Below are 16,492 nucleotides of genomic sequence, written 5' to 3'. Positions count from 1 at the left end.
CCTAAAAAAAAGACAGAAAAAAGGATGTGGTACATATATACAATGGAACACTACTAAGGCATAAAAAAGAACGAAATAGTGCCATTTCCAGTAACATGGATGCAACTAGAGATTATTGTACTAAGAGAAATATGTCAGAAAGAGAAATACAAATACCATATGATATCACTTATATATGGCATCTAAAGTATGGCAAAAATGAACCAATCTACAGAACAAAAACAGTCTCAGACATGGAGAACTGACTTGTGGCTTCCAAGGGGAAAGGGAGGAGATAGAGGGATGGACTGGGAGTTTGAAGTTAATTGATACAAATTATTACATTTAGAATAGATAAACAATAAGGTCCTGCTGTATAGCACAGGGAACTATATCCAATCACCTGGGATAGACCACAATAGAAAATAATATAAAAAAAGAATGTGTGTATGTGTGTGTGTATGACTGAGTCACTTTAAGTGTTAGCAGAAATTGGCTAACACTTTAAATCAACTATACTTAAAAAAAAATTTTAAGTCCTCAGCTAACACTACACTAAATTGGCAAAAGACGAACTTTTCCTCTCACATCAGGAACAAGACAAAGATGCCCACTTCCACCACTTCCATTACCACAGAACAGGAAGTCCCAGTCAGAGCAATCAGATAAAAACAAGAAATAAAAGGCATCCAAAAATTATTTCTGTTCACACACATGAATTCATATGTACAAAAGTCCTAGATATTGTACAAAAAAGTTAGAATAAATAAATGAATTCAGCAAAGTTGCAGGATACAGAACCAGTACACAAAATCAGTTGTTTCTATACAATCACAATTAAAGAAAATATTTTATTTTATTTATTTATTTTTTTGTCTTTTTGCCATTTCTTGGGCCACTCCTGCGGCATATGGAGGTTCCCCAGCTAGGGGTCGAATTGGAGCTATAGCCACCGACCTACACCAGAGCCACAGCAACGTGGGATCTGAGCTGTGTCTGCAACCTACACCACAGCTCATGGCAACGCCAGATCCTTTAACCCACTGAGCAAGGCCAGGGATCAAACCCGCAACCTCATGGTTCCTAGTTGGATTCATTAACTACTGAGCCACGACGGGAACTCCAAAGAAAACATCTTAAATGTCATTTACAATATCATCAAAAAGAATAAATTTCTTAGAAATAAACTTAACCAAGAAGGTGAAGATTTGCATAGAGAAAACTACAAAAAATTAAAAAATTAATGACATAATATAAATGGAGAGACATCTTAAAATGGCAAGCCTGGAATTCCCATTGTGGCTCAGGGGTAGAGAGCCTGACTAGTATCCATGAGGACATGGATACAATCCCTGGCCTTGCTCAGTGGATATAAGGATCCAGTGCTGCCATGAGATGTGGTATAGGTTGCACATACAGCTCAGGTCCCACATTGCTGTGGCTGTGAAGTAAGCCAGCAGCTGCAGCTACAATTCAACCCCTAGCCTGGGAACTTCTACATGCCGCAGGTGTGGCCCTAAAAAGCAAATAATAATAACAATAACAATAAAAATAAAGTGGCAAGCCTCCCTAAAGTAACGTACATTCTCTCTCTCTTTTTTTTTGTGTGTGTGTTTTTGCTATTTCTTGGGCCACTCCCGCAGCATATGGAGGTTCCCAGGCTAGGGGTCCAATCGGAGCTGGAGCTACTGGCCTACGCCAGAGCCACAGCAACGTGGGATCCGAGCCGTGTCTGCAACCTACACCACAGCTCATGGCAACGCCGGATCATTAACCCACTGAGCAAGGGCAGGGACCGAACCCGCAACCTCATGGTTCCTAGTCGGATTCGTTAACCACTGCGCCACGACGGGAACTCCCATTCTCTCTCTCTTTTATTTTCTTTTTATGGCCACACCTCTGGCACATCCAAGTGCCTAGGCTAGGGGTTGAACTGGAGCTGCAGCTTCAGGCCTACACTACAACCCACAGCAACTCTGAATCCAAGCCACATCCACAAACTATGCTGCAGCTTGCAGCATCGCTGGATCTTTAACCCACTGAGTGAGGCCAGGGATCAAACCTGCATCCTCATATATATTATTTCAGGCTCTCAACCTGCTGAGCCACAATGGAACTAACATACCTTTTTGGAATTTACTTTTTAGGGATTCAATGCAATCCATATCAAAATCCCAAAGGCATTTTTTTTTCCAAAAAAGAAGAATCCATCCTAAAAATTCATATGGAATCTTAAGGGACCCCCAAATAACCAAAACAATCTTGAAAAAGAAGAACAAAATTGGAGATCACACAATTCCTGATTTCAAAACCTATTACAAAACTACAGTATTCAAAACGGTGTGATACTTGCACAAAGACAGACATGTAGACCAACAGAGTAAAAAGGAGCTCTCAGGAAAAAAAAAAAAACACCTCAAATATATGGTGTTATGGGCTGAATGGTGCCTCCCTTGCCAATTCATATCTTGAAGTCCTAACCCCCAACATCTCTGAATATGACTGTATTAGGAAACAGATCCTTAAAGTGGTATTAACAGTGAAATGAGGTCATACAAGTGGGTCTAACTCAATGACTACTGTCCTCAGACATGCAGAGGGACAACAATGTGAAGATATAGGGAGAAGATGGCCAACCACAAGACTAAAGCATCTAACGAATTACAAATACATAGCACATTTTAATATATTTTATTTCTAATTATTCTCTGCACTGTTGTATAGTAGCACGTTTCACGTTGTGTTTCCGTTAAAAGTTGGAGGGTCGAAATCTGCACTGGCTTGGTTGACCTGAAGGCCCAGTGGTATAAATATGTGCTGTAGAAATCAGAAGCTTTTAGCGATTTCTTGTCTATCACTGACTGCACACCAATGCAGCCATCTTGCAATTAACCAGTAGTATTTGGAGTTCCTCCCATTTCGCAACAGGATTGATGGTGTCTCTACAGCAGCAGGGACGAGGGTCTGATCCTCAGCCCAGTGCAATGGGTTAAGGATCTGGCAATGCCACAGCTGTGGCATAGGTTGCAATTCCAGCCTGGATTAGATCCCTGGCCCAGGAACTCTATATGCCATGAGGTGGCCAAAAAAGAAAAACAAACAAAAAACCCCAGTAGTATTAGTGAATGTTTTTAGTACATAACTGACCTGTTAATTTTGGATACATAACATTTTCTGTGCCATTCAGGAATTAGTACTTCAAACTAATCCAGAAATCTATGAATAATATATTCATCCAGAGGATCTACAATGGACTCATACACTACTCCTTTACCTTTCACTATGCAGTTGTGTGGGCAAATTCTTCAAAAGTGAAATAGGCAAACTGGCACTTGGCCTTGATAAAACTGTGTCCACCTCTTTCACAATGCTATAGGCAGCAAAATAGTTTCTTGCTTCAGAATTGAGCCTACATCATGATTTGCACACCTGTTTCTCCAGTAACTGTATCTATATATGGAACCATGGTGTGGATGATTGGGGTAGGACTATGCTACCTCAAGAGGATGAGGGGGGCATTCACTAAGTCACATGGAAATGGAAGAAAGACTGCCAAATGGAACTACTACCCTCACATAACAATCACTGGATCCCCCATGAAGCCACACATTCACTGGGCATCTTATTTTCAGGATCTGATTCCCCAGCCCTCTTTCCAGCCATGGGAGACTTGGCCTAATAGCACTATTGTCACACAAGTGCCCTTCCGCTCAAGGAATTTTACTTACAATCTCAAAGAACTCCACAGAAACTGTTGAGTTCACTTCTGAATTTAAAGTGCCTAGGTACCTGAGAGAGTTCCCTAGTGATGTGGTGGTTAGGACTTGGTGCTTTCACTGCTGTGGCCTGGGTACAAATCCTAGTCTGGAAACAGAGATCCCACATCAAGCCTCTGCACACCACAGCCCAAAAAATAAAAAGAGTACCTTACAATAAGAAAGTGTTCAATAAATGTTAACATATGAATAATGTGTGACTGGAACTCCAGTATATAAAAAAAATAGATGAGGAGGTCACAGTTCTCTTTGTTTGGGGATCAAGCTTTGCTCTAGGTATGGCATAAAGGAAGAGCTCAGGCTGAAAGTATTTAATACTGTCATTTTTATTTTTAAAAAATGGAAAGATTACTTTTATTATATCAGTTATAGAAATAGCATTTGGTGTACGGATGAAGAAAGGTTAAAAACAGTTATAAAACTTGAGCAAATCTTTTATCAATTAAAATGAGATTCAGTCTACTAGCACCTTTGGCAATATTATTTTAAATTGTGGCTTTTCAAATAAAAAGGAAATGTGAACACTATTCACAATAGCCAAGACATGGAAACAACCTAAATGTCCATCAACAGATGAATGGATTAAGAAGATGTGGTACATATACACACTGGAATCCTACTCAGCCATTTAAAAAACAACAAAATGGAGTTCCATTCATGGCGCAATGGACATGAATCTGATTAGGAACCGTGAAGTTGCAGGTTCAATCCCAGGCCTTGCTCAGTGGGTTGGAGATCTGGCGCTGCCGTGAGCTATCGTATAGGTCGCAGACGTGCCTCGGATCTGGCGCTGCTGTGGCTGTGGTGTAGGCTGGCAGCAACAGCTTTAATTAGACCCCTAGCCTGGGAACCTCCATATGCTACGGGTGCAGCCCTAAAAAAAAAAAAAAAGGAACAAAATAATACTATTTGCAGCAACATGGATGGAACTAGAGATTCTCATACTAAGTGAAGTAAGTTGGAAAGAAAAAGACAAATACCATATGGTATCACTTATATCTGGAATCTAATATATGGCACAAATTAACCTATCTACAGAAAAGAAACTCATGGACATGGAGAACAGACCTGTGATTGCCAAGGGGGAAGAGGAGTGGGATGGACTGGGAGTTTGGGGTAGGTAGATGCAAACTACTGCATATGGAGTAGATAAGCAATGAGATCCTGCTATATATAGCAGAGGGAACTATATCCAATCATTTGTGATAGAAAATGATGGAGGATAATGTAAGAAAAAGAATATATGTATTATGTGTAACTGGGTCACTTTGCTGGACAGCAGAAATGGACAGAACATTGTCAATCAACCATAATAAAAAATTTTAAAAAAAATCTCATTTAAAGGAGATAGCTACACTGGGGATTAGAGTAAGATTAGCGTATAATAAAATATAATACATCTGACTCTCTCCTAACCCACAGGTCCCTTATCTACTGTATAATAACTGACAGTCATGACAATGAGTAAAGGACAGAAAAACAATGTAGACTGAATCATTTGGACTATAATATCTGTACCATGTATTTTATTATATTGTTATTCAATAAAATGGGCACTTTATATGGCACAACTAGCTTTACACAAAATTAACTGAAATACATGGTTAGCAAGACTAACTGCCCTCCAAACATGCAAAAGAGAATTTTAAAACAAATAAAATTACATAAATGAAATTATTCAAAAAAAAAAAAGGAAATGTGTACAATCACAATGAATGTCTCTGGGCATGGTTGCTTTGTTCATTTATTTCTCTTATTTTCCAGATTTTCTACAGTTTTTATTATCTGTCAATTCATCAGAACAAAGCGAGTAACAGTGCAGACACTCCTGTCCCCATGAGATGAGAGCAGCTAAGAAGACTGTGGTGCCCACCACCACTGCACACCCTACATGCAGCAACAAATCATCTCAAACCAGCACAACAGCCATCACTATGCTTAGTGCTGATACCTCAGGCACCAGAATGAAATCAAGGATAGATAATCTCACAATTATTCATGTTGCTCTAGAAATGCCTGCCAAATGCAAAGAAAATAAGGAGTACAACTATTGAAAAGAAGCAATAATCATTACATGTACATCATACAAACTGTATACCTGGAAAACCGAAGAAAATGAGCCGAAAGACTGTCAGAAAGAGAAGAATTACACGGAAGCAAGCTAGATGTCCACTGACAGAGGAATGAATGGAGAGGTACAGTACAATTTACAACTGGGTTTTGCTCAGCCACAGAAAGAATGAAATGATGCTGTCTGCAGCAACATGGATGGACCTGGAAATTATCATATCAAGGGGAGTTCCTGTCATGGCACAGAGGAAAGAAATCCAACTAGTATTCATGAAGATGTGGGTTCATTTCCTGGCTTCACTCAGTGGGTCAGGGATCCAGCATTGCCATGAGCCGTGGTGTAGGTCGCAGATGTGGCTCAGATACCGCATTGCTGTGGCTGTGCTATAAGCTGGCAGCTGTAGCTCCGATTCTACCCCTAGCCTGGGAACTTCCATATGCTGAGGGTGCGACTCTAACAAGAAAAAAAAAATATTTTTGTCACACTGAGATGAGTCAGACAGAGAAAGACAAATATCATATGAGATCACTAATATGTGGAACCTAATAAAGAATAATACAGGGGAACTTGTTCACAAAACAGAAACAGACTCAAAGATTCTGAAACCAAACTTATGGTTACCAAAGGGGAAACATTGGGGAAAGGAATAAAGTGGGAGATTGGGACTGACACAGACTATATATGGAATGGATGAGTAACAGGGACCTATTTTGCAAGACAGGAAATCGACTCAATCCTCTGTGGCATGTATGGGAAGGGAATCTGAAAGGGAAAGAATATATGTATATGTGTGACTGATTCACTGTGCTGTGCACCTGAAGCTAACACAGCATGGTGGGTCAACTATACTCCAATAAAATAAATAAAAAATAAACAATAAAAATAAAATTTCCAAAAAAGAGAGAAATAACACAATAAATTGCTCAACTACTTTTCTCTACACCAACCATAATAGGCGAAAAATATAATGTAAGGGGGGGAGTAAGGACAATCAATAATGGCAACAACAAGAACAAAAACATCCACGAGTTCCCACTGTGGCACAAAGGGATCAGCAGCATCTCTGGAGCACTGGGACACATGTTCAATCCCCAACTCAGCAAAGTGTGTTAAGGATCTGGTGTTGCTACAGCTGCCGCTGCAGCGCAGGTCACAAATGTAGCTTGGATCTGATCCCTGACCTGGGAACTCCATATGCCACAGGGCAGCCAAAAAAGAAGAAAAAAAAATCCAGATGTAAGTTTAATGAGATATGTGCAAAGTCTACATGAAGAAAACTCATACCAAGAAGCCTGAAAATGGAGTTCCCGTCGTGGCGCAGTGGTTAACGAATCCGACTAGGAACCACGAGGTTGCGGGTTCGGTCCCTGCCCTTGCTCAGTGGCTTAAGGATCCGGCGTTGCCGTGAGCTGTGGTGTAGGTTGCAGACGCAGCTCGGATCCCGCGTTGCTGCGGCTCTGGCGTAGGCCGGTGGCTACAGCTCCGATTCAACCCCTAGCCTGGGAACCTCCATATGCCGCGGGAGTGGCCCAAGAAATAGCAACAACAACAACAAAACGACAAAAGACAAAAGACAAAAAAAAAAAGAAGCCTGAAAAAAAAATCTGAAGAAATGCAGAGGAAAGTAACTCATAAAGATATTAATTATATCTGTAAATATTATGAGTTCACAAAATTTCAACACTATTTTATGTAACATGACAAAAAGTTTCTAAGTCCACTTGAGAAATGTTCAAAATTTTAAAAAAGAGTGGGAAATAGTCACATGAGAATAACCATGGAAAACTTGAAAAAAGAAAAATTATCAGGAATTAGTCTTAACAGATAATAAAATGTACAGTAGATATAATACTTAAAACATTGTGGAGAGTTCCCATTGTGGCTCAGCAGTAATGAACCTGACTAGTATCCATAAGAATGCAGGTTCGATCCCTGGCCTCACTCAGCGGGCTAAGGATCCAGTGTTGCTGAGGCTGTGGCACAGGCCAGAAGCTACAGTTCTGATTCACCCCTAGCCCGGGAACTTCCACATGCCATGTGTGCAGCCCCGAAAAGCAAGAGAAAAAAAATGTGGGCCTGGAGACGAAGATAGATGGTGGAAAATTAGAGGAAATTCTGAGCAGACCTAAAATACATATGAGTTCAACATAAGAGGATTTGCCAACAGCAGAAAAATTAGAGAACAAGTTTGAGCCTTCCCTTCCATATCAAGCACTTGAATAAATGCCATACAAAGATTTAAGTAAAAACCAGAACCATTTAAGTGCTAGAGGGTGAACATGAGTGACTGTTTACATCTATTTTGGGTGAGAAAGGTTTTCTAACCGTGTATCGAAATGCAGATATTGTAAAGGGAAAAGATGACATGGACCTAATTTAAACATTTACATGTAAAACTTGGTAAGTTCACATTAAAAACACACAAGATGGTGGAATAGAAGGACTTGAGCTCACCTCTTCTCATGAAAACGCCAAAATCATAACTAACTGCGGAACAACCATCAACAAAATACACTGGTAACTACCAAAAACGATATCCTACACTCAAAGACAAGAAGCCTCAACAAGATGGTAGGAAGGGTGCTCTTGTAATATGAGCTAATCCCATACCCACCAGGAGGGCAATCCACAAACTGGAAAATAACTACATCACAGTACTGCACAGGAATGAGAGTTCCAAACTTCAAATCAGGTTCCCCAGCTTAGGGGTCTGGCATTAGCAAGAGAAGCCCCCAGAGCATTTGGCACTAAAGGCCAGTGGGGCTTGAATGCAGGAAATCCAGCAGACTGGGGAAAACTGAGACTTCATTCTTGGTGGGTACACACATGCTTTCATGTGCACTTGTCTCAGGGCAAAGCAGGGACTCCATAAGAATCTGGGCCAGACCTACCTGTGAGTCTTGGAGGGTTTCCAGGGGATGCAAAAATCAGCTGTGGCTCATCGTGGGGCCAGGACACTGAGGTGGAGGCCTCAAGGAATAATCATTGCCATGAGCTCTCTTGGAGGCTGGCATATTGGAAAGATCTTGCCACACCCAACAGCCTGCAGGCACCAGTGCTGAGAAGCCCCAGGCCAAACAACCAATAGGGTAGGAACACAACCCCAATTATCAGCAAAGACGCTGCCTAAAGTCATCCTAAGCACACAGCCAGCTCTGATTACACCACTTGACACAGTCCTGCTCACCAGAGGGACAACACACAGCTCCACCCATCAATGAACAGACACCAATCCCTCCCCTCAAGAAGCCTCTGTATGCCCCCAGATCAACTTCTCTCACCAGGAGGCAGACACAGAAGCAAGAGAGACTACAATCCTGTAGCTTGTAGAAAGAAGATGACAAGCACAGAAAGCTAGCCAAAGAACAAAGGAATAATAAAAAATTTCAGAATAAAAAATAACTGAAGTGAAGATAGGCAACCTACATGAAAAAGACTTAGGAGTAATAATAATAGGGATGATCCAAGATCTTGGGGAGTGGGAGAGGTACAGATTGAAAAATGTTTAACAAAGAAATAAAAAAAAAGAAATAAAAGACTCAAAAAACAAACAGAAATGAACAAAATAACAGAAATGAAAAACTAGAAGGAATCAAAAGCAGAATACTTGAGGCAGAAGAATAAATAAGTGAGCTGGAAGAAAGACTGGTGGAAATAACTGACACGGAACAGAATAAAGAAAAAAAGTTAAAAGGAATAAGGACAGTCTAAAAAACCTCTGGGACAATACTAAATGCACTAGCATTAGCATTATAGGGGTCCCAGAAGGAGATGAGAAATGGCCAGAAGAAATATCTGAAGAGATAAGTGAAAACTTCTGTAACATGGGAAAGGAAACACTCAACTCCAGGAAGCACAACAAGTCTCTACTGTGTATATACCTTTACTGGTGAGCCTTGTCATTTGTGGAATTTTTGTTTCCTGTTGCTGATCTTTTCTTTCCTGCCTAGAGAAGTTCCTTTAGTATTTGTTGTAGGGCTGGTTTAGTGTTGCTGAATTCTCTCAGCTTTTGCTTATCTGAGAATGTTTTTATTTCTCCTTCAAATCTGAATGAGAGCCTTGCTGGGTACAGTATTCTTGGTTGGAGGTTTTTTCCTTTCATCATGTTAAGTATATCATGCCACTCCCCTCTAGACTGCAGAGTTTCTGCTGAAAAAGGAACCTTATTGGGGTTCCTTTGTATGTTACTTGTTTCTTTTCCCTAGCTGCTTTCAAGATATTCTCTTTGTCTTTAATTTTGGTCAGTTTGATTTAATGTGTGTCTAGGTGTGTTCCTCCTTGGGTTTATTTTATATGGTACTCGTTGTGCCTCCTGGATTTGAGTGAGTGGTTCCTTTCCCATGTTAGGGAAATTTTTGGCTATTTCTCTTGGAATATTTTTTCTGTCCCCTTCTCTCTCTCTTCTTCTGGCACCCCTATAATACGGATGTTGGTGCGTTTAACATTGTCCCAGAGTTCCCTGAGACTCTCTTCATTTGTTTTCAATCTTTTTTCTCTTTTCTGTTCTGCATCCGTAATTTCTTCTAATCTGTCCTCCACCTCGCTTATTTGTTCTTCTGCCTCCTGTATTCTGCTGTTAGCTGCTTCTAGGGAGTTTTTTATTTCAGTTATTGTATTTTGCATCTCTTCTTGTTTAAGTTTTATATCTTGCATCTCTTTAATTAGTGCTTCCTGTAAGTTATCCATCTTTGCCTCCAGTTTATTTCCAATGTCTTGCATCATCTTCAGCATTGACAGTCTAAAGTCTTTTTCCTGGAGGCTGAGAATCTCCTCATTGCTTAGCTGATTTTCTGGGGTTTTTCCTTTCTCCCTCATCTAAATTACAGTTCTCTGTCTTTTCATTTTTATAGGTTTTTGGTGTGGTGACCTTTTTATAGGTAATAGAGCTGTAGCCTCTCTTACTTCTGGTGTCTGCCCCCCTTGTCACAACAAGTCTCATATAAGAAAAGTCCAAGGCAAAACATGCTGAGACATATATTAATCAAATTGGTCAAAATTAAAGACAGAAAACAAAGAGACAGAGCAACTAGGAAAAAACAACAAGTAACATATAAGGCAATCCCCATAAGGTTATTAGCTGATTTTTTACCAGAAACTCTGCATACCAGACGGGAAGGACACGATATATTTAAAGTGATGAAAGCACAAAATCTACAACCAAGAATACTCTATCCAGCAAGGCTCTTGTTCAGATTTGAGGGACACATCAAAAGCCTTATAGACAAGCAAAAGTTAAAAGAGTTCAGTATCACCAAACAGCTTTACGACAAATGCTAAAGGAACCTATCTAGGCAGAAAAGAAAAGGCCACAACTAGAAAAAAGAAAACTATGAATGAGAAAGCTTATCAATAAAGATAAATATACAATAAAGATAGGAAATGATTTACATACAAATATATCAAAACCAGCAATCAAGAGGGGCATGTGAATGCAGGATATTAGAGAAGTATTTGAAATTAAAAAATCAGCAACTTGAAACAGTCCTGTATATATAGACCATTATATCAAAGCTTCATGGTAACCACAAACCAAAAATTTACAATATTATGTAAAAATAAAAAAAGCAAAGACAAAACCTACACACATGATAAAACTATATGGAATTAAATGCAAATACATACAGGTGAATAAAATTAAAGCTGGGGAAATTTGAATAAGAGTGGTGGATTAGGAGTTCCCATTGTGGCTCAGTGGGTTACAAACCTGACTAGTATCCATGAGGATGCGGGTTTGATCCCTGGCCTCATCTAGCAGGTTAAGGATCTGGTGCTGCCTGCAGCTGCAGTGGGTTACAAACCTGACTAGTATCCACGAGGATGCGGGTTTGATCCCTGGCCTCATCTAGCAGGTTAAGGATCTGGTGCTGCCTGCAGCTGCAGTGTAAGTTGCAGATGGGGCTCAGATCAACACCTAGCCTGGGAACTTCCATATGATGCAGGTGTGGTCCTAAAAAGCAATAAATAAATAAATATTTTAAAAACTAATATTGAAAAAAAGAGTAGTGGGTTAATGAATATTAACATCCTAGTTGTGCTGCTGTACCATAATTTTCCAAGACTGTACCACTGAGGGAAACTAGGCAAAGTGTACATGGGATCTCACCATTATCTTTTTTTTTTTTTTTTTTTGCTTTTTAGGGCTGCACCCTTGGCATATGGAGATTCCCAGGCTAGGGGTCTATTCGGAGCTACAGCTGCCAGACTATACCACAGCCACAGCAACACCAAAGCCAAGCCGTGTTTGCAACCTACACCATAGCTCATGGCAACGTCTAGCCTGGAAACTTCCACATGCCACAGGTGAGGCCCCAGAAGAATAAAAAATAATTTAAAATTTAAAAAAGGAAAACAACTCTTCAATCAAAAAATAGGCATAAGATCTACATATATATTTCTCCAGAGAAGACATATGGATGGTCAACAGGCACATGAAAAGATGCTCGACATCACTAATTATTAGAGAAGTGCAAATCAAAACTACAATGAGATACTGGCTCACACCAGAAAAGAGAACCTTCTGCACTGTTGGGAGGAATATAAATTGGTACAACCAGTCTGGAAAACAGCATGGAGACTGCTTAAAAACCAAAGAACAGAATTACCATATGACGTAGCAATCCTATTCCAGGGCATATATCCAGAGAAAAACCGTAATTCAAAAAAATGTATGCAGTAGTTCGCACTGTGGCTCTGGGGGTTAAGAACCCAACACAGTCTCTGTGAGAATGTGAGTTCAATCCCTTGCCTCATCCAGTGGGTTAAGGATTCGGCATTGCCACAAGCTGCAGTACAGGTTTCAGATGCAGCTTGGATCCAGTGTTGTTGTGGCTGTGATGAAGGCTTGCAGCTGCAGCTCCAATTAGACTCCTAGTCTGGCAACTTGCATATGCCACAAATGCAGTCATAAAAAGGGGGAAAAAGTATATGCACCACAATATTCACTACAGCACTATTTACTATAGGCAAGAAATGGAAGCAACCTAAATCTCCATCAACAGAGGAATGGATAAAGAAGATGTGGTACATACATACAATGGAATGTTAGCCATAAAAAGGAATGAAATACTGCCAACTGCAGCAACATAGATGGACATACAGATTATCATACTAAGTGAAGCCAGAAAGACAAAGGCAAAAACCATATGATATCACTTACATGTGGAATCTAAAATAAAAAATACAAGTTGTAAAAAATACAACTTATTTATAAAATAGAAATTGACTCATAGACTTTGAAAACAAACTTACAGTTACTAAAGGGAAAGGACAGAAGGAGAGAGGAACTGGGGGTTTGGGACTGGCATATGCACACTATTGTATGAGGACTAGATGGTCAACAGAGAACTGCTATATAGCACAAGGAACTCTACTCAATATTCTGCGATAACCTATATGAAAAAAGAATCTGAAAAAAAATGGATATGTGTGTGTGCTTTTATATACATAAAACTGAACCACTCTGATTACAGCAAAAATTATCACAACATTTTAAATCAATTATACTTCAATAAAATTTAAAAAAAAATAAAAAATAAAACACAATAAACAAAAACGAGTCTGAGAAAAATATTTGAATCTTACAAAGTAGCAATATCATTAATATATGATTCAGTCTTATAAATTAGTAAGAAAAAAGGTATAATACCCTAATAAAAAAATAAAGGTCATTAACAGACAACTCCTAAAAGAAGACAGATAACAAACACAACCTTACTAATTACCAAATAACTGAAAATTAAAATTAACTACCTTTCCACCCATCAGACTACCAGAACTGAAAAGGGGCAGGCATTTACCATACTGGGGGTGTAAACAGAAACAAGTGCATCTTTCACCCACTAATCCCTACAGAAACAATCTTTCAATGCCCAAGGGTATACAGACATAAAATATATGTATATGGATATAGATATAGATAGATAGGGTTTTTTTTGTTTGTTTATTTGTTTGTTTTGCTTTTTAGGGCCACACCTGCAGCATATAGAAGTTCCCAGGCTAGGGGTCAAATTGGAGCTAAGGCTGCCGGCCTACACCACAACCACAGCAACTCAGGATCTGAGCTGCATCTGTGACCTCCACCACACACAGCTCATGGCAATGCCAGATCCTTAACCCACTGAGTGAGGTCAGGGATCAAACCTGCGTCCTCATGGATACTAGTCAGGTTCATTACCACTGAGCCATAATAGGAAATCTGTCATGGGTTAAATTTACAATGAAGACAAACTGAAATCACCTAATGATCTCTGAGAGGAAACTGATTAAATTATGGGACAATATAATGATCACAGGCCATCAGAAATGTTGTATGTTCACTGATACAGAAACACATCCACAGCAGTAGGTTAAGTGAAAAATGCAGGCTACAGACGCAATGTAAGTGGCGTCCAATCCAACTTTGGTTTTATATAGCATTTATAAATAAAATTTTAAAATACATATACAAAAAATTATAAATAGGGTTTTTTTCTTTTTGCCTTTTATTTTCGTATTTCAAAATTTTTCTATAATTAATGTTGCTGCTTTTACAGAGGATAAAATACTGAATTAAAATAAGGACACAGCTCCAAGTGGTTTTGAATTTACCTCCCTATCAAACCAACTCTGTTCATGCCTATAAAAAATATTATCCTCCTACCTGTCTGAGCAACTCTAGCTTCTTCAGTTCTTCATTGTAGGCTTCTGGGTTCTCTCCATAATTCTTCAGGACAAACTAGAGAGAGAGAAAGAAGATTGTAGATCAGGGATAGAACAGACTTCCCTGCTCCCACTCCTGCCCTCTGAGTCCTCCACATTCACCAGCCAGCACTCAGAATGGAGACCAGACCCAAGCTCTTCTCCTGGGCCACTGGGAACCTAACCCCAATAATGAGGCAGCATGGGGAGTTCCCATTGTGGTGCAGCAGAAATGAATCTAACTAGTATCCATGAGGATGCAGATTCGATCCCTGACCTTGCTCAGTGGGTTGGGGATCTGGCGTTGCAGTTAGCTGTGGTGTAGGTTGCAGACAAGGTTTGGATCCCATGTGACCGTGGTGTAGGCTAGTAGCTATAGCTCCAATTTGACCCCTAGCCTGGGAACTTCCATGCCATGGGTGCAGCCTCCCCTGCCCCCATAAAAAATGAGGCAGCACCAAGATGCTGACCAGGGGAGCCTCAACCTTTGAGCAAAATGGGAAATAAGACAGGATGACCCAACTAGAACATGTGGCTGGCCCACCCACCCTGCTGCAGGACTGTGAGGCCCAGAATTGTGCCAGCTCAGTAAACCAGAGAACTCAGCTGGCTAGAATAGGATCCTGCTGAGCATCCCAAAATGGGCTACAAATTCAAGCCTCCCTCAAGCACTGAGCCTTGCTGAATTCAGGGTCACAACCATAATCCTGACCTGAGAGCAAATACAGGAAGAAGAACAAAAGAAGAGGGAGAGCACAAAGCCTTCCAGACCAGCTCAACCCTCCCGGCTGGGAAAGAGCACCACAGAAATAAAGGACATGCAGTATTCTCATTGCTGAAGAAAGGCCTGTGGATGTGTGATGGAAGAAGGGGAGAGGGAAAGGTCACTGCTCACATCAGAAAGGGAGCTGGCATGCCTGTCCACAAGAGGACTCAGCACCTCAAGATCAAGAGCTGACTATCCTGGACACTGAGCAGACTCACCAGACTGGAGGCACAGCCTGGACCAAAGGGCCCCTTGTTCACCGAGGACCAATAGACTAAAGCTGCAGTATCTGCTGCCTGGTGTCTGGGTTAGCGACAGGTGGCCAGATTGAATCATTCCACAAACACTAAGGGCACCAATGCCCAACTCACAAGGTTCCTGAAGGCTCTAAACAAGGTTTGTGAGGTGGAGAAGGAAGGAGGTGCGACAAGCTAAGGAGTAGCCTGCTCTGTCCAGTAGTACACTCGCACCTTCCCTGGGGTCCCTTCCCAGGACCTATGACACATGGCTAAGGAATCAGCCACAAAGGAACCTGGAAGGTTATGTGACAACTCCTACCTGCCTGGCAGGGAAAGGGAGAGGAGGGAGAGGCGGAAGGGAGACTATTGCTGACCTTATGTCTGCACCATCTGGCCATAGTTCTAAACCGCTGACCTAACCCCCTCTTCCGTCGGTTTTACCTCTCAAAAGTTCCCTAACCCCCTTGCCACCTCTGACCTAGACATCCCACCTCCTTCAAATCCACCCTCACCTAGTGGCCAGATTCCTCTGTCTAACACAACTCCGACATCACTCCTAACTTTAAATCCTTCTGAAACACACACACACCCAGGGAAAAAATAAATAAAAATTTGCTTTTCTCAGGACAGTGAAATTATGGGAAATGAGCTGTAATCTAAAGAGAAAAACTGTAATCTGAAAAGAATGTGCAAAAGTGGCTCCCCAAACCTCCAGGACCAAATCTCATCTCCTCAGCAGAGTTCATAGTCCTTTACAACCTGCTCCCAACAGCCTTCAGCTCAAAGGGACACCCAGCCAACAGGACTTTGGAATTACTGCTCTCAGGTCTCAATGCTTGTCCACAGGTTGTCCCCACCTCCTCTACTAAGATGCACCTGAAATGTCACTTCCTTGAGCATTAGCTGCCATTCTCCTCACATTCCATGTACATTCTGAATGTGCATTCATCAGACTGTGTGCCTCATGGCAGGGTCACACCAGTGA

At 40.8% G+C, this 16,492-nt stretch overlaps 1 protein-coding gene across 4 annotated transcripts in view; it reads right to left on the bottom strand.

Moving 5' to 3' along the window:
- PTPN23 (protein tyrosine phosphatase non-receptor type 23) overlaps positions 1-16,492 on the bottom strand; it is a 55,534-nt gene that overhangs the window by 27,011 nt on the left and 12,031 nt on the right. For all 4 annotated transcript variants that reach the window (XM_047772783.1, XM_047772801.1, XM_047772792.1 and 1 more), the window contains exon 2: positions 14,465-14,539. In XM_047772783.1, the coding sequence (XP_047628739.1) occupies positions 14,465-14,539 (75 nt within the window). The remainder of the gene's footprint in view (positions 1-14,464; positions 14,540-16,492) is intronic.

This window comes from Phacochoerus africanus, chromosome 1 (assembly GCF_016906955.1).
Source record: "Phacochoerus africanus isolate WHEZ1 chromosome 1, ROS_Pafr_v1, whole genome shotgun sequence".
Lineage (NCBI taxonomy): Eukaryota > Metazoa > Chordata > Mammalia > Artiodactyla > Suidae > Phacochoerus > Phacochoerus africanus.
The sequence above is the reverse complement of the archived record's forward strand: the minus strand, read 5'-3'. Positions and strand labels throughout refer to the sequence as shown.